This window comes from Gorilla gorilla, chromosome X (genome assembly GCF_029281585.2).
Source record: "Gorilla gorilla gorilla isolate KB3781 chromosome X, NHGRI_mGorGor1-v2.1_pri, whole genome shotgun sequence".
Classification (NCBI taxonomy): domain Eukaryota; kingdom Metazoa; phylum Chordata; class Mammalia; order Primates; family Hominidae; genus Gorilla; species Gorilla gorilla.
In genome coordinates, this window is record NC_073247.2 from 66,336,247 (window position 1) to 66,357,929 (window position 21,683).

The 21,683-nt window shown below is 40.4% G+C and overlaps 1 protein-coding gene and 1 pseudogene across 7 annotated transcripts in view; one reads left to right on the forward strand and one right to left on the reverse strand.

Annotated features, from left to right (window-relative positions):
• The first annotated feature begins 1,284 nt into the window (after nucleotides 1–1,284).
• Nucleotides 1,285–21,683, forward strand: part of KLF8 (KLF transcription factor 8) — a 57,695-nt gene continuing 37,296 nt past the window's right edge. For 2 of the 7 annotated variants that reach the window (XR_010132522.1, XM_055376926.2), the window contains exons 1-3: nucleotides 1,285–1,684; nucleotides 2,087–2,270; nucleotides 19,158–19,231. Coding sequence is in view for 5 of the 7 variants with exons in the window: in XM_055376926.2 (XP_055232901.1) it covers nucleotides 2,264–2,270; nucleotides 19,158–19,231 (81 nt within the window). In the remaining 2 variants the exon portion in view is untranslated. Of the gene's footprint in view, nucleotides 2,271–3,558; nucleotides 3,782–19,157; nucleotides 19,232–21,683 lie in introns of all 7 variants that reach the window. The other 5 variants (XM_055376920.2, XM_063703019.1, XM_055376924.2 and 2 more) reach the window with 5 other exon arrangements.
• On the reverse strand, nucleotides 11,833–12,311 carry LOC134757928 (large ribosomal subunit protein uL23-like; annotated as a pseudogene).

Below are 21,683 nucleotides of genomic sequence, written 5' to 3' on the forward strand. Positions count from 1 at the left end.
GAATTCCCAGGGATTTGTAATCCAGGTAAAGCCCAGGAGAACAGCAAAATCTCTGCTGCTTGAGAGGTAGACAAAGGCCAGATCACAGCAGGTTAAAGGATGAGTTCCAGGGTGCTGCCTTGGATGTATGGTGGTGCCATTCAGGTAGTTGGTGAACTACAGGAGGAAGAACAGAGTGTTTTGGGGAAAGGAAGGTAGATGAGATGCACAGAAGACATTCAGGCAGAAATATCAACTAAGTAAGTAGACCTATGTGTTCGAAAGTACTGGGCTGAGGCCCTCTGTTTCCTTATTTTTTTTAAATAAAGGGCACAGAGAATATAACAGTACCTAGTTCCCAGGGTTGTTATTGGGACTAAATGGGGAAATGTTGAATGTAAAAGCACCTGGCTCAGGGACTTGCCCATATTAGGTGCTGAATACATGGCAGATATTATTATTTCTCCTGTCTCTTTGCTCTTCCTCCCTCTGCTTTGTTTCTTGTCTCTCTTCTTTTTCCTCCTCTTTAAAAGAATTGTGGTAGGGAAGAGGCACTGAAAATGGGCTGTGGTTGCTTGTGACTTCCTGGCCTCCCATTAAAATGAGCTAGAGAGAGACTTTCAGGCAAGCGTAAAGAAATCCTGGAAACATGGCTCCTATCCTGTGGATTCAGCTTTACGGGGATCTTCGCCAATGCCCGGCTGAGAGGCGGTCTCAGGGGGTTGAGAACTCTATTCTTAGAGGTCTGGTATCTGGGAGACTGAGAAAGCCTTTCTTAAGTCTCCCTGCTGGGCCACGCTGTATTCACAGATTATCTTCAACTCCTTCTTCTTCCCCACCTACTCCTTCGCCCTCACCTCCTTGGCTTATCTCTTGCTAGAAAATGCACCAAGCTCCAATCTCCGTTCCTTTTAGCTTCCTCCCTGAGAAGACACTGTGACCTCGCTGTCCTTGTTCGTGTTACCATGGCGAGGTAGGAGGATAAATATCGCTTCCAGTTGTCAGCTTTTTTGTTTTCTCCTTTCCCTCTTAGACAGCCCCCAGCCCCAATCCAAGTACCCGTTTCACCACCCTCCCCTGGAGAATTAGCATAACCGGAGTAAATAGGTAATCAAGCAGTGTGCTTGCAAGCCTTAATTTTGGGACAGATAAGGAAGTGAAATTGATAGGAATTATACCTGCCGCTGCTGGAGGCTGAGGGAGGCGGCCGCCGGAGGCGAGGCCAGCTCTGTCGGCCCAGGGCCCCGCCCCACCCCCTCCTTCCTCCCTCCTCCTTCTCAGCCCCACCCTTCTCCACCTCCTCCCACTTTGCACTCTCCTCTAGCGGCCGCCTGTCCTTTTTAAGGAACTCCACCCTAGGTGGAGTCCTCACGATAGTCACACCTCTCCTTTGGGCCTAGCAGGGCCAGAGAAAGACGGAATCACTCTACCCACTCAGGTTGCCCAGAGAGCACTTTAGGTTCTGACTCGCGTGGGGCGCGAGGTACCCCGTGGGGCAGCTAGGTGCCTCCAAGAAACCCCGCCCGAGAGGACCCGCACGAGTTGCTGCCATTTTTCGCTGAAGCCCCTGCCCTGGGGCTGGTGTTCTTCTCTATGATTCTACCAATCGTCGGCATTTTTTTCCTCCCTTCTTTCTTTTTAGGAAGGCGCTGGGGTGTGCGGCGGCAACGGCGGCGGTGAAGGGATCCTCTTGTGGTATCTCCTCGTGGGTTCCTGTCTTGAAGGATTTCTTCTCCGCCTCAACTTTGTGTTCAAGTAGCGCTTTGGGGGTTGGGTTGGTTTTCATAGCCCCCACCCCCGGCCCTCTCCTTTTAAAGGGTGTGTGGAGTTCAGAGGATGGGTGGAGAGCGGGCTTGGCCGGAACTGAATTGGTGGAGGTAAAAGGGGAACGGAGGACCTTAAGCTCTGGCCACTTCGGCCCAGCGAACCCACTTTATTTTTGTCCAAGGAAAAGCTGCAGGGGGGAGGATTCTTTTTAGGAAGTCTACTCTGCCGGCCCCTGATTTTTGGGTTGGATGCTTGAGAGCTTTGTTTCCCTTGTTCTGAGAGTGGCCCAGCTGGGTCTGAATCGACTCCCTCCCCTTTCGACCCCCTCCTCATTTTCCAGCCCGGAGAAATAGGGGAGTGGGGGCCCAAGAACGAGAAGACGAGAACGCGTCGCCCTGCGCTATGTCAGAATGGGGCGGGTGTGAGGGGAACAGCTCTCTTGCGATCGGCTCAGGGGTATGAGCCTTCCGGAGGACGGCATGAGTTCTGGACACTTCAGGAGTCCTCAGCTAGTGACATGGTCGGTAAGTGACTCTGGGACTAATACCCACCCACTCCCACCTCTTTCGTCTAGATTCTATCCCCCTCCCAGTCCCCCTGCTCCCTCCACACACCCCACTTGGGGTTTCAGCAGTGGGGGCGGGAGCGGAAGGTTAAGAACACTATGTGGAATCAAATGAAACTCAAGGGAAAATGACTTTGCTAAAGGGCTGGGCAAAGAAGGGCCAAGAAGGAGAGGAGAGAGCTTGGTGGAAGAAGTGAAAAGGGGCAAGAATGGATGGATTTGTCTAGTCTAGTCTCCCCTGGCTCGGCACTCCCAATACTCCTTAAGCGGTAAGGATTGTCTTTGACTTAACCCCACACAGCCAAAGTCACAACCAGAGAGAACAGGATTCACAAGGCCAAAGCTCCCAGGTAACCCCCTGAAGCCATAGCGGGTACCTAGAGAAGCTTCTGAAAAGAAGGAGGAGGGGACAGTGGTTTAAGGTGCAAAGTTAGGCTATTGGAGGCACAGAGTGAGGCCTGGAAGCAGCTGCGGGGGAGGAGCTGCTTTGGGCGTGCCAGCTCTTTAAGGAGGGGCTGAGCTTGGTTGGAGAAGGAAGCCAGAGCCTAGGCTCTGCTCCGGCCCTTTAAGACGTGGCCAAGGCAGTTGGTTCGTCTGTGTAGGTGGAAGACTGATTGGGCCGAGTTGCTGTGATTGCTGAAGTGAATCCATTTGTTTAGCCACTTGGCGGAGCTGTCTTTTTGTGGGCTTTTTTTTTAACCCTAAGAATTTGGGAAAAAATAAATCACATCCAAACAGGTGGCCAAAGGCACAATGTCTTATTTCTTTTGGTATTATCTTCACCGTGAAGAAACGCATTTATTAAGCACCTGTCACCCAGTGTGGTAATAATTGAGCAAAAAGAATAATCTTTAAATTTGGATTTGAAACTGATGGAGATTGCCATGGTTTGGGGTAATCTGCTTTGAAACCCTAGTATCACCACTTATTAGCTGCATCACCCTGGGCCTTGCTTTTCTCTTCCATAGAATGCAGATTAATAATTCTATCTCAGTAGATATTCGGGTGGATGAAATATCTTGTGTATGTGGCAGAGGCTGCCACTTGTATCTTAGTTCAACTTCCCTTTTCTACTCAGTTTGGAACTATTTTTCTGGACCACTGCTGATAAAATTAGTGTTTTTCTGTCCTTAAAACACCTTCCAGATGTGGTAAAAGGAAACTTAGGAAGACTGAATTAGTTTGTCCAAAGGCTGAGGCTAGAACACAGGTTTTATTTGCTTCTGATTTAACATTGTTTCCACCAGGCTTCATCACTTCTGAAAGAAAGGGCTACTAGCCTGCCTTTTCTCTCATTCTTTGGGCAACTTAACCAGAATGATATAACCAACAGGACTTTTGGACAACAGAAACAAGTGATAGATAAATGACCTCATCCCATTCTTCAGAGTTATGGGGAAGCCCTTGAGAGTTGTTGACCTTTGGTGACTGCTGGGGACACAGAGAATGGGTGAGGAGCAATGTCTTCAGGTAAGCCTGGAGGGCAGACAGGCAGAAAACATAGGAAGAGTAGAAATAATAACCTCAAAAGTAAAAATGACAGGTGCATCTATGTAGTCCACCCTCAAGACCAACTTACTTAATGGCTGTACCTTCAGAGCCCTCAGGAGCTATACATCCCTCTTGTTTAGACTTTGCAGGGCACATTGGAAATTGGGAAAAAAATAACCATGTAGCAGACTACCATCACCACTCTCATTGTTCTAATACATGCATTTCTGAGATGGGGTTCTCATTGGCTAAGTGAATTCCAATAACCAAAGTAGCAAACAGAGCCTAGTCATTTTTGATCTTGCCAGATTGTCTGTGCCTGGTGCGGTGGGGGGCTGTAGATGATCTTCTAAGATCTAGCTTTACAATGCCATGATTTTGTGAATGAAGGAAAACTTGATTAGGATGATTCACATAGATGATCATCTAGTATGATTACCATCTTATTGTTAAGTAGAGTATGAATAAGGGAATAACATTGTAGTATTGGGCTCATTTGTTTATTCAAAGACAGTGTGAGATCATGTTTGGTATTCTTCCTGATTTTTTTTTTTTTTTGACACGGTGTTTCGCCCTTGTTGCCCAGGCTGGAGTGCAATGGCGTGATCTCGGCTTGCCGCAACCTTCGCCTCCCAGGTTCAAGTGATTCTCCTGCCTCAGCCTCCTGAGTAGCTGGGATTACAGGCATGCACCACCACACCTGGCTAATTTTGTATTTTTAGTGGAGACGGGGTTTCTCCATGTTGGTCAGGCTGGTCTCGAACTCCCAACCTCAGGTGATCCATCCACCTCAGCCTCCCAAAGTGCTGGGATTACAGGCATGAGCCACGTGCCCGACCTCTTCCTGATTTTTATATGCTAATGTTTACTATCCTCAGCTGAGTTTCATCATTTAGCCTCAGTTTCCTCATCTCTAAAATGACGTGATAGTTTGTGATTATAAATAATGTAAGTAAAGCTTTGAACTCAGTGCCTGATATCTAATATGTTTCATAAGTTGCGGTCTCATCATTTTTGTTATTTAAAAAATTTTGTTTTATTTAAATGCTGCTGTGTGTTTGCAGAAGTGGAATGTAGATTAGTGGACAGGAAGCTGGATTTAAATATATGAAAGATGCTAGATGTTCTGTATAATATACTAAAAGATGTTATTTGTGTATTTAGACAAAATAGATGTGATGTGGGCAAACCAAGCTCTAGGATTATTAAGGAGCAATAACCTAACTCAAGAGCCCAATCCAGATATTTCAAATCACTAGCAATTTGACATTTTGTTGTAACCTCACACTCACCATTTCTAATATACAGCCCATCATCACCTCTGGACCCTTCACTCATTCCTCATTCAAGACTCTTCCTTTCACTTCCCTGGTTCTGCAACTTACTATGACCATAGTAATGGTGAACTTATTTAAACTCTGTACTTTAGTTGTCCCATCTGTGCATTGGGGATAATAATAGACACTACCTCATAAGGTTGCTGTGAGGAATAAGTATGTTAATTTTGTAAACACTTAGAAGGCGGCATGAAAGTGAAGCAGTGGGAAAATGTAGCTGTTGTGGTACTCATGTCCCTTTCCCCTCTTCCTCATTTTCTCATTTAATTAGATGCCAATGGCTGTTGTATTTTTTCCCCTTTGTATCTGGTATCTGTTTCTTTATTATTATTCTAACTGCCACCACCTTAATTTAGGCGAGAGGTGCAAACAATTAGCCTACAGACCAACTAAAGCTCACACGTGTTTTGTTTTCCCTAAAATTTAAAAACTTTCAACTAAAACATGCATTTTCAATTGGTAATGCATTCCGCGTGGCTCAAAATTCAGTATTTACTAAAGGGTGCATGGTGAAAAAAGTCTCCCTCCTATTCCTGTTCTCTAGCCACCCATTTTGCCTCGCTGGAGGCAACTAATGTTATCTATTTATTAGGAATCTCTCCAGGGATATTTAGTATATATCAAGCAATGAGTGTGTGTGTGTGTGTGTGAATAACATTGTAGTATTGGGCTCATTTGTTTACTCAAAGATAATGTGAAATCATGTTTGGTTTTCAATAGATAGATAGATGGATATATATATATATATATATATATATATGGTTCAATATCTTCTGATTATTCAAAAGAAACTGGAATTCTAGGAATTTAAGTGAAATCTGATTTTGAAATACTGGTTATCAATCAACTTTTAAAAGTGTGGGACTAGGCAACTTGACATACTGACACGAACTGAATTGTGACCCCCCCCATCCCCCCAAAAAAAATTCATACATTGAAGACCTAATACCTAAGCTTGTGACTGTATTTGGAGATAGGGCCTTTAGGAAAGAAATTAAGGTTAGATGAGCTCATATTATATATAATACATATATAATATTAGTATATATGTAAGTACCACAACAACTATATTTTCTCACTGCTTACTTCACTTTCATGCCTTCTTCTAAGTGTTTACAAAATTAACACTTATTCTTCACTGCAACCTTATGAGGTAGTTTCTATTATATATATATGTGTGTGTGTGTGTATATATATATATATCCCCTTCACCTTTTATACACAGATAGTAACACATTCTGCATATTGTTCTCTACAACTTGCTTGTCTACTTAAAAATATACTTTGGAGATATTTTCATATATGCACATTTTTTAAATGCCTCATTCTTTTTTATGACTGCATAGGTTTTTACTATATGCATGAGCCACACATTTTTTAACAGTTTTCTGTTGATTGATCTTTAAGTTATTTCCAAACTTTTGCAGTGTTATTTGTAATAACAGTAAAAACTTTTGTAAGCAGTGCATTAGAGAGCTCAGGCTGCCATAACAAAATACCATTGACTGAGTGGCTTAAACAACAGAAATGTATTTTCTCACAGTTCTGGAGGCTGGAAGTCCATGATCAGGGTGCCAACATGGTCAGATTTTCATGAGGACTCTCTTTCTGACCTGTAGAAGGCCACCTTTTCACTTTGTACTCATGTGACCTTTGTACAAATGGGAGGAGAAAGAGTGAATTCTCTCTGGTGTGTCTTCTTAGAAAGACACTAATCCTATCAGATCAGAACCTCACCTTTATGAGCTCATTTAACCTTAATTTCTTTCCTAAAGGCCCTATCTTCAAATATAGTCACTAGATTAGGTCTTCTACCTATTAATTTTTTTTTGGTGAGTGGACACAACACAAGTCAGTTCATAGCAGTGTGTCAAATTGCCTAGTCCCACACTTTTAAAAGTTGGTTGATTGCCAATATTTCAAAATCAGATTTCCCTTAAAATTCTAGAATTCTAGGCCGGGCGCAGTGGCTCACGCCTGTAATCCCAGGACTTTGGGAGGCCAAAGCAGGAGGATCACCTGTCAGCAGTTCGAAACCAGCTTGACCAACATGGTAAAACACCATCTATATTAAAAATACAAAATTAGCCGGGCGTGGTGGCGCATGCCTGTAATCCCAGCTACTCAGGAACCTGAGACAGGAGAATCGATTGGACCTGGGAGGCGGAGGTTGCAGTGAGCCGAGATCACACCATTGCACTCCAGCTTGGGCAACAAGAGTGAAACTCCGTCTCAAAAGAAAACAAAAATTCTTCAATTCCAGTTTCTTTTGACTAATCAGAAGATACTGAACCAGCATTCTCTCTTGGCAATAATTGCCTAGAGTTGATGAGCCTCTCCCTCCCTCCCCTTTAAAACAGTACTTGTATTTTTTGTTCACCACATTACTCATCTGGCCTAGGTGGCCTTAACCTGTCTGACCCCTAGTCTAGATATTGAGATTATGGCACCTATGTAAGCTCTTACCACAGTACTCATAGAATATTCCAATAGCTTCTAGTTCTACTTTGATTCTTTCTGCCCTCTCTACTCTGAGGACCACTGCAAGGATATATTCCTTAAAACACTTTTAAAAATTATGTTACTCTCCTTCACTCCACAGTCATTTACTGGGTGTCTACAAAGTTCGAAGCATCATGCTAGAAGCTGAGGTGATAGTGGTAAACTTATCACTTTAGGTTAGGTAAACTATCAGTTTAGGTGGGACCCTTGCCTTCATGGAGTATGCAGTTTACTTTCCCTCTCATCTGGATTTCCTTTCTGTTTCTTCTTGACTGTCATAGTTCTTCAAAGCCCACCTCAAAGCAAACCATTTATTTGAAATTTTCTCTGACTATTCCATTCTCAGTAATCTCCTCGTCTCCTAATTATTGCTCATAGCCTCAAATCATAATCCAGCAATGCAGCATCTATTATCTTTTAATATTTGATTGGTATTATTTTATGCATAATTGTTTCTCATCACACGGACCTGGGATCTCAAACTTAAATCGCCAGGGCCCAGTAAAATGAGAAAAGCATGCCCTGTCTAAAGGGGACAGCTGTTGATCATCTCCAGCTAATTTTTCCCTTGTGCCAATGTACACTCTGTATTATAAAATCTCTCAGCTTTTTTAGAAAAGCAAGAAATAGGATTTTTTTCTTAAAACATGAAATCTGCATTTGAAAGGTTGTTAGATGTTTCTGTTTTAATCTTTAACATCACTATGAGAACCAGGCCAACATCTGCAGTGGGCTGCCAGTTTTCTCTATCTGACCTAGACTGCAAATTTACTGAGGATAGAGGCCAGAGACCATGAAGTTTTCTTCCTTCTGGTATTACCTCCTCCCTCCTTCCCACATAATATCTACTACAGTGTTGGCTATTTAGTAGGTTCTTGGTAAAGACTTGATTATCATCAGAAAGTTCCCCTTTAAGTTAACCATGATGTCCTGTAAATGACACAGTAGTTCTACTTTCTCCAAATACCTAAATGTGCCTTTGAAGACAATTATCAGGCCAGCTTTCTTTTTCCCTGTCCCCCTTTTTGCCAGATGTAATCATCTACATTTCTTGATCTAGCTCCATTTTGTTTTCTTTTAAAAAAAATTGGTTATTTCTCTAGTTTGTTTCATTTTTTTCTGCATTTCTCTTCTATTTGCCATTTTTCTTGAAATATTGTACATCACAAATAAAGTACAGTATCTTCAGAAAGGTCTACATGATGCTGAGCATATATTTAACTTTGATTATTTGGAGCTAATTATTCCATCTCTTGTTTCTTCCTATACGTTCAATGATGCGGTTGTTTCATCTTCAGTTAGAATGGGCGGGGATGTGATGTGAATATATTTATTTCTTGTTTGTTAAACTAGTTCTGATAAATATACATAACAGTTGGTGCTAAAAGAATAATAACATACTTATTCCTTAATTTTGTAGCTAGATCCTAGAATAGATGTGTAGCGTTGAATTGGCTACTGCATTAACCTCACTTTCTGGAGCTCTACAAACTGAAATGGTCCAAGACTCTTCTAGGATGCCTTGTCTTGGTGCTCCTGAGCCACTGCTCAGGCAGTGAGTAGAAAAGTTATTCAAAAGCCAAGGTCTCTTCCCTTAAGTGCCTGTTGCACAAAACATGGATGAGGACCAATTGTATTGTTACGAATTATTTGTGGTTGCCACACTACCACCATGTTTAATTTATTGGAGGAGATTGTTGCATGAAATAAAGGTATGAAGTAATGAAGAGGATCACATGAGATGTTACATAATGACTCAGAGCAATGAGTTTTTGCTGCTGTGGCTCTTTGTCCCTTAGTGCCATGCTGGAGTTGTAATTCCTAGAGGTTTTGTTTTATAATTAACATAATAATTAGTGGGAATCTTTTAATACTCTGTACATATATTCAATATTAGAGTTTGCTGCAAAGATATAAAAACACCTTCATTATTATTATTTTCAACTCTAACAAACTATTTCAAAGTACAGGGTAGTAGCAAGTACTTTAAGGAAAAAAAAGAGCTTTGGTATCAAACATCATACCTGGATTCCAATCCCAGCTCAATAATTTACCAGTTTATGTGACCTTGGGATTATTTAATCCCATTGACTCTATTTCTTCATGTGTATAGTGGGATCAACAGTACAATTGCCCTACCTCACAGGGCAATTGTGAAAATTAAATATGTCCCATTAGAAATGCCATGAAGTGTGGCACACGTTTACCTATGTAACAAACCTGCATGTCCTGCACATGTACCTCAGAACTTTAAAATTAAAAAAAGAAATGCCATGAAATGATATATCTGGGATTTGCATAAAAATATCCATTGAGGTAGGGGGAGTGGGTTGAGGTACAGATGAAACAAGGTTTACCATTAGCTGAAAATCATTGAATCTGAGAGTAGGCGCATGGGGTTTTTGTCTACTTTTGTATGCATTTAAAATCACCCATAATTTTTTTTTTGAGATGGAGCCTCGCTCTTTCACGCAGAGTGGAGTGCAATGGCATGATCTCAGTTCACTGCAACTTCCACCTCCTGAGTTAAAGTGACTCGTGCCTCAGCCTACCAAGTGGCTGGGACTACAGGCATGTGCCACCACACCTGGTTAATTTTTGTATTTTTTAGTAGAGATGGCGTTTCACCATGTTGGTCAGGCTGGTCTCAAACTCCTGACTTCAAGTGATCCACCCGCCTTGGCCTCCCAAAGTGCTGGGACTACAGGCATGAGCCACCGCACCCAGTCATTCATAGTAATTTTTTAAATGCCATTGGAATGAGACTCAAGTTTACCTGATGGTTTGTAGAAAACTTAATCCTTCTTGACATCAATCTCACAGGTTAAGCAGAAACCTGAGATGATTATTATGGATTTTCCATCTATGTCCTGGTAATGAAATCATATATCATAGAATGTTATAAACTGGAAGGGATCTGAAAAGGACTAAGTAGCTTACTCAAAATGACACTGCTAGACAACAGTGAAGCCTGATCTAGAATACAAGTCTCCCAGATCCTAGTTAAATGATTTTCCCATTGTTTCACATGGGCTTCTTTAATAGTAAGAGTTTTTTCTGCTTATTGCATATAAGATTAATTATTGTTTAAACATAAATATATTTGTTCAATGGAGATTCAAGGCAAGGGGACTGGTTCTAGGCATCTGAGATTATGTTTCTATAATACCTTTAAATCTGTTTTGTCAATTGATTCTTACAAGTATCTTGTGAGGTGAATGAGGAGTTATTTCCACTTTCTACATAAAGTGACGAGACTTGCTCAAGGTCACACAACAATTTACTGATTAAACTAGAACTAAAATGCAGGCCTGGAGTTTATTGAGCTTCATCTCCACTTGTATTTCCAGTTTTAGACTTTTATCATAATTCCTTTTAGCTATCATCTTTTTCCAGAATGAGGAATCTTAATCTCTAGCACATTCCAAGGTAATTTTTCATTCTGGCATATTTATTTTCTTTTTGTGGAAAAGAAAATGTAGTTTAACATCAGCGTCTGAGAGAAGCGCAACTGGCTGAAAGCACTGGAGGCTATGCAGGTGATATTGTAGAACATGAACTCATGGGAGAATGGAGATAAAGATATCAAAAATCATACATAAGTTTGTTACTGGAAATGGTTTACATCTTAAGTATGTGACCGTATTTATGTACTTTTAAAAATTTTCTGACAGAAGTAATCCTAAAAACATATGGCTATTTTATCTTTACATCTTATAAGATATTTTTACATGTGTTATCATGATTGGTCTTCATAACAGCCATGAGTGGGGAGGGCTACACTGGTGTATTCCCATTTTTCAAAGGAGAAAACAGACATAGAAAGGTCAAATGACTTGCCCAAAGTTATAAATCTCTTTTCTGGTATTTCTTATCACCTTATATTTTCAATACCTTATATGACTTCACTACTTCAAGTTTAGCTGGCTGTTGTAGTAATTATGTAATACTAGATTTCAGTCTTTCTGTCACTGTCATTCATACATGTTATGTGCTGCCAGCCTTCATTTATTTTTGTGGCAATATGTTTTCTCCTCTTAAATTCTGTTCTTTTTAACATCCTAGTTTGCCCCCACTTCCTTTTCTCTCATTCCAGGTAAGCTAAGCAGGAAAACTACAGGGGTTTTCTGGTTTGTTTGTTTTTTCTTTCTGGTGGAAAGATACACGTAAATTTAGAATTAGTCAGCTGGACTCAGTTTAGATGATCCCAATTTTGTTGGCAACATCCAAAGCATTGTAATCAGGAGCCAGTCGAACGTATGCCTTCTTCTCTCCATCACGTCAAATCAGGGTGTTGATTTGCCACATCAGTATCATAGAGCTTCTTCACAGCCTGTTTGATCTGGTGCTTGTTGGCTTTAACATCCACAATGAACACAAGTGTGCTGTTGTCTCCTATCTTCTTCATGGCCGACACAGTGGTCAGCGGAAACTTGGTGACAGCATAGTAGTCAAGCTTGTTTCTCCTGGGGGCACTCCTCCGAGGATATTTGGGCTGCCTACAGAGTCGCAGTGACTTGGGCCGCTGGAAGGTGAGGGGCGTGTGGATCTTCTTTTTTGTGTGTGTGGTTGTGGACACCTTTCAACACTGTCTTCTTGGCCTTCAAAGCCTTTGCTTTGGCTTTGACTTTAGGAGGGGCAGGAGCTTCCTTCTTCCCTTTCCGCGCCATCTTATCGGGGTTTTCTGTTTTACAGCTACTTCTGAGTATCTGCTGTGGTGGTGGTTCTTATAATTTAGACTGGGTACCTCAAGTCACTCTCCAGCTTTTGTGTATGTTGAAACTCTTGCTTTTTTTTGCTTTTTTTTTTTTTTTTTTTGAGACGGAGTCTCACTCTGTCTTCCAGGCTAGAGTGCAGTGGTGCGACCTCAGCTCACTGCAACCTCCCCATCTCCTGTGAAGCGATTCTCTTGCCTCAGCCTCCCAAGTAGCTGGGATTGCAGGCATGCACCACCACTCCCAGCTAATTTTTATATTTTCAGTAGAGACAGGGTTTCACCATGTTGGCCAGATGGTCTCGATCTCCTGACCTCATGATCCGCCTGCCATGGCCTCCAAAAGTGCTAGGATAACAGGCATGAGCCACCACGCCCGGCCCAAAACTCTTGAATAGAAAAGTCATACAGAGCTGCCTGCTGAGGTGCTACAACTGGAAGGTGAGGTTGAGTTTTCCAATGGTGACAGGTGTGAGCCTGTTTGGGGGAAATGAGAGAAATTGGAGGCTTTTGCAATCTCCCTTTATTAAGTAGTTGGTTTATAGCAACCATTTATTCTCTGCTATGGAATCTGCTTAAAACAGAAGCTGCAAGATCCTACTGGTACCCAGGTAATTTCATTATAGCTGCTTTATGTCTCCAGACTACTGAGGTTTAAATCTCCTCTCTGCTGTTTACTAACTTGGTGATTTGGTGGTGAGCAACTTCATCTCTCTGTGCCTTAGTTTCCTCATTTTTAAATTTCATTCAATTCAATTTAATTTTTATTTTCTGTTTTTGAAACAGGGTCTCTCTGCACCCAGGCTAGAATGCGGTGGCACAATCATAGCTCACTGTAGCCTCTACCTTCTGGTCTCATGTGATCCTCTTGCCTCAGCCTCACACAACAACATGCCTGGCTAATTTTTAAATTTTTGGTAGAGATGGGGTCTCACTATGTTGCCCAGGCTGTTCTCAAACTCTTGAGCTCAAGTGATCCTCCCGCCTTGGCCTCCCAAAGTGCTGGAACTACAAGCATGAGCCACTGTGCCAGGCCCACTTTCTTCCTTTTTAAAATGAGGAAATAATGGTGCCTACTACTAGGGTTGTAAGGATTAAATGAAGATATCTATAGATAGATAAATAGATATAAACAGAACAGTGTCTGACACAAAGTAAGCACTCAATGAATGTCGGCTGTTATAGTTCTTTTTATCACCATTCCATTATTAATGTCATGCTGCAGAGATATCCTGAAGGCTTTCCCAAAGGCCCATTGCAACGCTACTCTTAATTCCTCTGGAAGATGTGCAATAAAATTGTCTGAAAATAAATGTGTACTGTAGTCTTTCTCAAAACCCTTAAGCATTGATTTTTATTTTTAAATAGTTCCAGTACTTCTTATAGGTTAGAGGCCAAAGATGAATGATATCTGCTTAAGATCTTCCTAAGTGATTAGTTGTGTTGTCCTTAAATGTGTTCTTCTTTTAGCAGACAGTTTTTCAGAAAGAAGGTGCTCACCAGATTTGAGGTATTAGAAAATGGTTGGGGAGCACTATAATTTGAGTCAGAGGACTAAAGTTTCAGTTCTGATTCTAGCACTTCTAAACTATGTCAGGCCTCCAAATTTATTATGTGTGAAATGGAAATTATATGAAAGCTGTGTATTTCCTTACTGTAAAGCTATGTTGATGTATATAAGACATTATTTGAATTGTCCAAATGCTGTATCCTGTCAAAGCACAAGGTCCTTTCTTAGGCCTGAGTCAGGGTTTCCAGTGCTCTGCTTTCTTTTTAGTTGTAGGTTCTAATGACTCTGCCTTGCACCCCTCCTTACTTTATCTCTTCTTGTACCCCTTGTCACTTTATCTCTAGGCATTTTTCCCTTCCAGGGTTGGCCAAAGGATGGGATGTTTTCTTCTTAGCCAGCACCTGCTCCAGTTCCTTGGAGGCACTGTTCACTTTTGTAAGACAAGCTGATCATCATAGGAAATGCCACTTTTGTATAATATAAACTTGGGGACATGACAAAAGTTACATAATTTTATCAAACTCCTGTAGTCACAGTACCTGGAATGTGGTTTGTGATGTCCTGCATATATGAGACATTGACCCACTGGCGATGGGACTCAATCTTCTTCCCTATTTCTTCCTCCTCTGTTTCCTTCTATAGGACCCATGCCCTTAGGAGAAGGACCAGAAAGTCCAGCTTGTAGACACAAAGGCTTGAAGAGCCAATCCAAGCAGAATAATGGTTATTACCTCAAGTTGGTAATTTGCATTTCTGGTGTCCTCCTGCCTGAGTGATTCACATCTCAATGGCCCAGGCCATATATACTATAACCCCCTTTTGTATATTTCCTTACCACTTCCCTGACAGCTTTTGTGCAGCTGTCTGGTCTCTCTTAGACACTTAGAGCAGAAATTCCAACTCTAGAGAAGAGCAAGAGGCTCATAAATCCCTCTTAAAAAAAAACAGAGCCTTCTTTAAGACCTTCTGTGGGCCTTAATTTTCTTCAGTTTTCAATTTTGCCTGGGTAAATATTTTTTAAAATTAAATTTAAAAAAGGAGGTTATATACCTTCCCAGTATCTTTCCTTATAGTCATTCCTACCAATATTTAGAAGGTTGACCAGGATTACCTAATGGCTATTCCATTTGGCTGTTTTCTGGGTGAGGGCACTAACCAGAAATGGCTGAGACATTATTAATTGTCAGCTCTCCCTCTTATACTATTTTACTAAAATATTTGTGATATAGGAGGGCCAAGAAGTATTTTTCAGGCTCCTTGATTGTTGCTATTAAAGCTTTTGAAGATGGGCAGTTATAGTTCTGGATATGGCTCTATCTTTCCTCATTTCCCTGATCATTCATTCCTTTATTCACTGGACATTAATACATAGTGTATAGGAGATGCTCTGCTAAAAGATAGGGATACAAAAAAAGGAACAAGACTAGGTAACTATTGAAGGGCTCACCTGGTGGTGAAGGAAACAGACAGTTCCTCTTTGTGCCAGGTACTGTTGTAAATACTTGAACATATATCAACTTGATACATCCTCATAGTAACTCTGTGACCTGGTACTATAATTATTCCCATTTTACAGATGAGAAAACAGACACAGGAGACTGGAAAAACTTTGCCCAACTTCTTACTGTTAAGAAGTCACAGAATCAGAATGTGATTCTAGGCACTCACTCCAGAGCCCACATGTTTTACTACACTTTGAGAGCAATGTGGAGTATTAACCAGAAGGGGAAGGAAGTGACTATGAAATGATGAAGGGCTAGATTTAAGAGATATATCTGCAGGAGAATTATTATAGCTGATAACCAACTGGCTGAAGATAGGGAGAGAGGAGTCAAAGGTGGCTGATCCCTAGGTTTTTAGACTGATAGACTGGGTTTATGGTGGTGCTAGAAATTAAGATTAGAAATATAAGAGGTGGAGCAGGTTTGTGAACTCATGGGGTATAAAAGTCCTATTTGATACACAGGACAGATTCTTTGGGCCAGAGTTCAAGATTCTGATAATCAACAATAATAATGGTGGTGATAATAGCTAACTGAGAGTGTTCTATATGCCAGGATTTGTTTTAAGTGTATTTACATGTACAGTTATTCATCTCTTAATGAAGGGGATATGTTCTGCAAAATACATCCTTAGACAATTTTTATATTGTGTGAATATCATAGAATGTACTAACATAAACCTAGATGGTATAATCTACTACAACCTAGGCTGTATGGTATAGCTTATTGCTCCTAGGCTACAAACTTCTATAGCATGTTACTGTACTGGACACTGTAGGCAGTTGTAACATAATGGTGTATATTTGTGTATCTAAACATAGAAAAGGCACAGTTAAAATATGGTATAAAAGATTTTAAAATGGTGTACCTGAACACCACTTAACATGAAGGAAACTTGCAGAACTAGAAGTTGCTCTGAGTAAGTCACTTAGTGAGTAGCGAGTGAATGTTAAGGCCTAGGACATTACTGTACCTTACTTTAGACTTTTTAAACAGTGTACACTAGGCTACACTAAATTTATAAACAATTTTTTCTTATAAATTAACCTTAGCTTACTATAACTTTTTTAGCTTAAAACACAAATCCTGTACAGCTGTACAAAAATATTTTATTTCTTTGTATTCTTATTTTATAAGCTTTTTTCTATTGTTAATTTTTTTTTTTTTTGCTTTTTACAAGTTTTTGTTAAAAACTAAGACACAAAGACACACATCAGCCTAGGCCTATGAGGGTCAGGATCATCAATATCACTGTCTTCTACCTTATATCTTGTCCCACTGGAAGGTCTTCAGGGGTAATAACATGCATGGAGCTGCTGTCTGGTATGACAACAATACCTTCTTCTGGGATACCTCCTGAAAGACCTGCCTGAGAATGTTTTATAATTAACTTTTTTTTAGTAAGTAGAAGGAGTACACTCTAAAATGATGATAGAATGTATAGTGTAGTAAATACAGAAAACAATAACATAGTCATTTATTATCATTGTTAAGTATTACGTACTGTATATAATTATATTGACTGACAGCACAGTCGATTTGTTTACACCAGCATCACCACAGATACATGAGTAATGCTTTGCACTGTGACATTACAGCGGGTATGATATCACTAGGTGATAGGAATTTTTTAGCTCTGTTATAATTGTATAGAATCATTGTCGTATCTATGAGAACACTTGGACACAGGAAGGGGAACATCACACACTGGGGCCTGTCATGGGGTGGGGGGAGAGCGGAGGGATAGCATTAGGAGATATACCTAATGTAAATGACGAGTTAATGGGTGCAGCACACCAACATGGCACATGGATACATATGTAACAAACCTGCACGTTGTGCACGTGTACCCTAGAACTTAAAGTATGAAAAAAAAAAAAGAATCAGTGTCGTATCTGTGGGTCATCGTTGACTGAAACGTCATTACATGGCATATGAATGTATTAACATGGAATGTTCACATTAACTCTGTTAAGGCAATACCGTGTTCCCCTCTTTCGGCAGGTGAAGAAACTGAGGTTCATAGAAGCTAATATGGCTTCTCAGAATCACTCTGCTTCCTCAACTCTGCTGTCTCTTAATCCATAGGAATCGAAGAACAGATCGGAGTTGGCTCTCTTAAGTTGTACTTGCTAGAAATAATGAAGCCTGTTGAAGGTGTTGTGTGAATGCAGAGGGAGAATCGAATCTTCTCCACTCCTACGCATGTTTCTGGCAGCAACAAAGCTCTCCTGGCGTTTTGGTGCCCCCCTGTGGGCTGTATGAGAGTTACCTGACCTCACATTCTTTTTCCACCATCACACCTCCTTTTCCTGTCTTAGAAATCAGAAAAAGCTTAGCTACCCTCTCTACCACCTCTCACTTCATAGTTAATTACACCTCAGGCATCTTTCATGCATAAATTCTCTAATTTTCTTTCGTTCTTTTCCACCCTTTTCCAATTTCTGTACTTGAGAAAACACATTCCCTCACTCTCCTTTTCTGTCACTGTCATCAAAAACCTTCGAAAATGTGATTAAACACCTACCATGTACCAGGCAATGTTCTAGGGCCTTGGAATACATTAGTGAAAAAAACAAAGATGAAAGTATCTGTCTGCAAGGAGCTCAGATTCTATTGGAAGTCAGTTTTCTTAATTCTGGCTTCTACTATTCTTATTACTTACTACAGTTCCTCCATTAACCTGTTAAAAGAGAAACTTTAGACAAATTACACTTAACAGTTTAATCGAGCAAAGAATGATTCATGAATCAGGCAGCCCCCAGAAGAAATAATAGATTCAGAGTAACTCTGGAGCTGCCATGTAGTCAGATAATATTTATGGACAGAAAATGGAAGTGAGGTACAGAAACAGCTGGATTGGTTATATCTCAGTATTTGCCTTATTCAAACACTTCGAGTTGTTGACTGCCTGTAATTGGCTGAAACTCTGTGATTGGCGCAACAGTAGATTACACTGTCTACACATCCAGTTAGGTTATGGTTCATTATGGATGGGGAAACCTTTAGGCTGAACTTGAAATATGTAAGGAGGAAGCTTTAAGCTAACCTTAATTTAACAAACCCCACCCCCAAGTTCCATGGAAGCCTTAGGGTTCTGCAGAGGATAGTCTGAAATCTTTTAATCATAGATGGACAAGTTGTGGCTTAGGAAAAAAAAAGGCCTTGCCAAAGATTATGGGATGTGAGTGCTGCACATCTAACTCCCAGAAAATCTGGTTGAGGAAGAAAGCTAGTAGGTGCTTCTAGTATGAATGACTGATGGTTTAAGGCAGCTGAATTAAGACACTAATTCCTTTTTTTAAGAGGAAAAACTAAAGAAGAAAGAGAAAACTGTTTTTATTACCCCACCTGGCTTGTAGATTTAAGAGACGTAGACAGATAAAATACATCTCTAGAGAGATTTGGCCTTGATGTGTAAATAAGTTCACTCGGGTAAATATATATATAGGAGCTTGGAACTCCTTCAAGCAAGAACTAGACCAGGAAGGTAGAATACTGAAAACTGTAGCTATCCTGATGTTCCTCTGAAGGCAGAGCATGTTGGAGAAATAGGAAGAAACAGATTACCTGCATGCAGTTTGGTGGAGGGGAGCAGCTAATATTATTGGGGAAAAGTTAGGGCCATCTTGATGAGTAAAATAAATCAGAAGGTTTCAATGACTTATCAGTATCTGGTAAGTACTGAAAGATAAAGGTCATAGAACACACATAACATTAATGGCATATTTATGCATATAGTGGGTTAGATTTTATTCTGAAAGTTGTCTTTTCCTTTTCTCTTTTCCAGATATGGATAAACTCATAAACAACTTGGAGGTCCAACTTAATTCAGAAGGTGGCTCAATGCAGGTATTCAAGCAGGTCAGTTATCAGGAAAATAGGGTACTAATATTGGGCCATAATAGTATTGAATACCTGGTAGTGATTACAGAATTTAAACTCATTTTTCTTTCTATAACATGTTTGGGGATTGAGAAGAGGTGAAGGAAGACATATTTCTAGAAAGTATATGAATGCCTTGGTTTCATATTCAGCTGGGGAGTAGATCTGACCTAAAAGAAACATAGCCTCTGGAATCAAGGCTATAAAGACAAGAGTAGACCTTTAGTAGACAATAGCAACTATTTATGTAGCACTATTTCATATTTCAGATAGGAGGAATATTAAATGCATTGTCTTATTTAATCTTCACCATAATCCTGTTGAACAGTGTATTAATTAGTATTCTCCAGAGAAACAGAACCAACAGGATATGTGTGTATGGTGTATGTGTGTGCGTATGCATATATGTACATGGAGAGAGAGAGAGAGATTTCAAGAAATTGGCTCATTAGATTGTGGAGGCATGGCAAGTCCAAAACCCCATCAGGGGTAGGCCGGCAGGCTGGAGATTCAGAAGGAGTTACAGTTTGAGTCCAAAAGCAGATTGTGAGAAGAATTCTTTCTTGCTCTATGGAGGGCAGTCTTTGTTTTAAAAACTAAGGTCTTCAACTGATTGGATGAGGACCACTCACATTATAGAGAGTAATGTGCCCTATTTAAAGTACAATGTTTTAAATGTTGGTCTCATCCAAAAAAATACCTTCACAGAAACATCTAGAATAATGTTTGACCAAATATCTGGGCACTGTAGCCCAGCCAAGTTGTCACATAAAATTAACCATCATTATTCTTAGTTTCCCCATTTGATGGAAAATAAAACTGGCCTTGAACACTCCAAGAATTAGGATTCGAAACAGGTTATCTGGATTTTATGTCCCAGGGCTCTGTGCTAGATGTTGAAGTCCTGTCTTTCTTGGGGTTGCAAATTCACTGCATGAGTGAAACTCAAATACAGTCAAAATTAACCTTGAAAATCCTTAAATCACCTATAGACTTGAGTATACAGTGTTGTATATACAATACTTGTCTGTTTCTTTATTTGATTCATCAGATAAAGTTGGTTACATTTAGGAATCTTTTTGTTATAATTTCAACTTTTATTTTATTTTTTGAATTTTTAAATATTTATTTATTTATTTTTTTGAGACGGAGTCTCACTTTGTCACCCAGGATGGAGTGCAGTGGCACAATCTTGGCTCACTGCATCCTCTGCCTTCCAGGTTCAAGCTATTCTTCTGCCTCAGCCTCCTGAGTAGCTGGGACTACAGGCACGCACCACCATGCCTGGCTAATTTTTGTATTTTTAGTAGGGACAGGGTTTCACCATATTGGCCAGGCTGGTCTTGAACTCCTGACCTCATGATCCGCCCACCTCGGCCTCCCAAAGTGCTGGGATTATAGGTGTGAGCCACCGTACCTGGCCTTATTTTTAATTTTTGTAGGTACATAGTAGGCGTATATATTTATGGGATACATTGAGATGTTTTCATACAGGCATGCAATGTGAAATAATCACATTATGGAGAATGGGGTATCCATCCCTGCAGCATTTATCCTTTGTGTTACAAACAATGCAATTACACTCTTTTAGATATTTTTTAAGTGTACAATTAAGTTATTATTGACTCTAGTCACCCTATTGTGCTATCAAATAGTAGATCTTATTTGTTATTTCCAACTTTTTTTTTTTTTTTGAGATGGAGTCTCTGTCTGTTGCCCAGGCTGGAGTACAGTGGTGGCTTCTCAGCTCACTGCAACCTCCGCCTCCCAGATTCAAGCAATTCTCTTGCCTCAGCCTTCTGAGTAGCTAGGACTACAGGCACATGCCACCACGCCCAGCTAATTTTTTGTATTTTTAGTAGAGACAGGGTTTCACCATGTTGGCCAGGCTGGTCTCAAAATCCTGACCTCAGGTGATCTGCCCATGTCGGCCTCCCAAAGTGCTGGAGATTACAGGAGAGAGCCACTGCACCCAGACAATTTCTAACTATTTTTTCGTACACATTCACCATGACCACCTCCTCCTCAACACCCCACTGCCCTTCCCAGCCTCTGGTAACCATCCTTCTACTCTCTATGTCCATGACTTCAATGGTTTCTATTTTTAGATCCCACAAATAAATAAGAACATGTGATATTTGTCTTTCTATACCTGACTTATTTCACTGAACATAATAATCTCCAGTTCCACCCATGTTATTGCAAATGACAGGATCTCATTCTTTTTATGGCTGAACAGTACTCCATTGTGTATCTGTAACACATTTTCTTTATCCATTCATCTGTTTATGAATACTTAGGTTGCTTCCAAATCTTAGCTATTGTGAATAGTGCTGCAACAAACATGGAAGTGCAGATATCTCTTTGATATACTGATTTCCTTTCTTTTTGGTATATACCCAGCAGTGGGATTGCTGGATCATATAGTAGC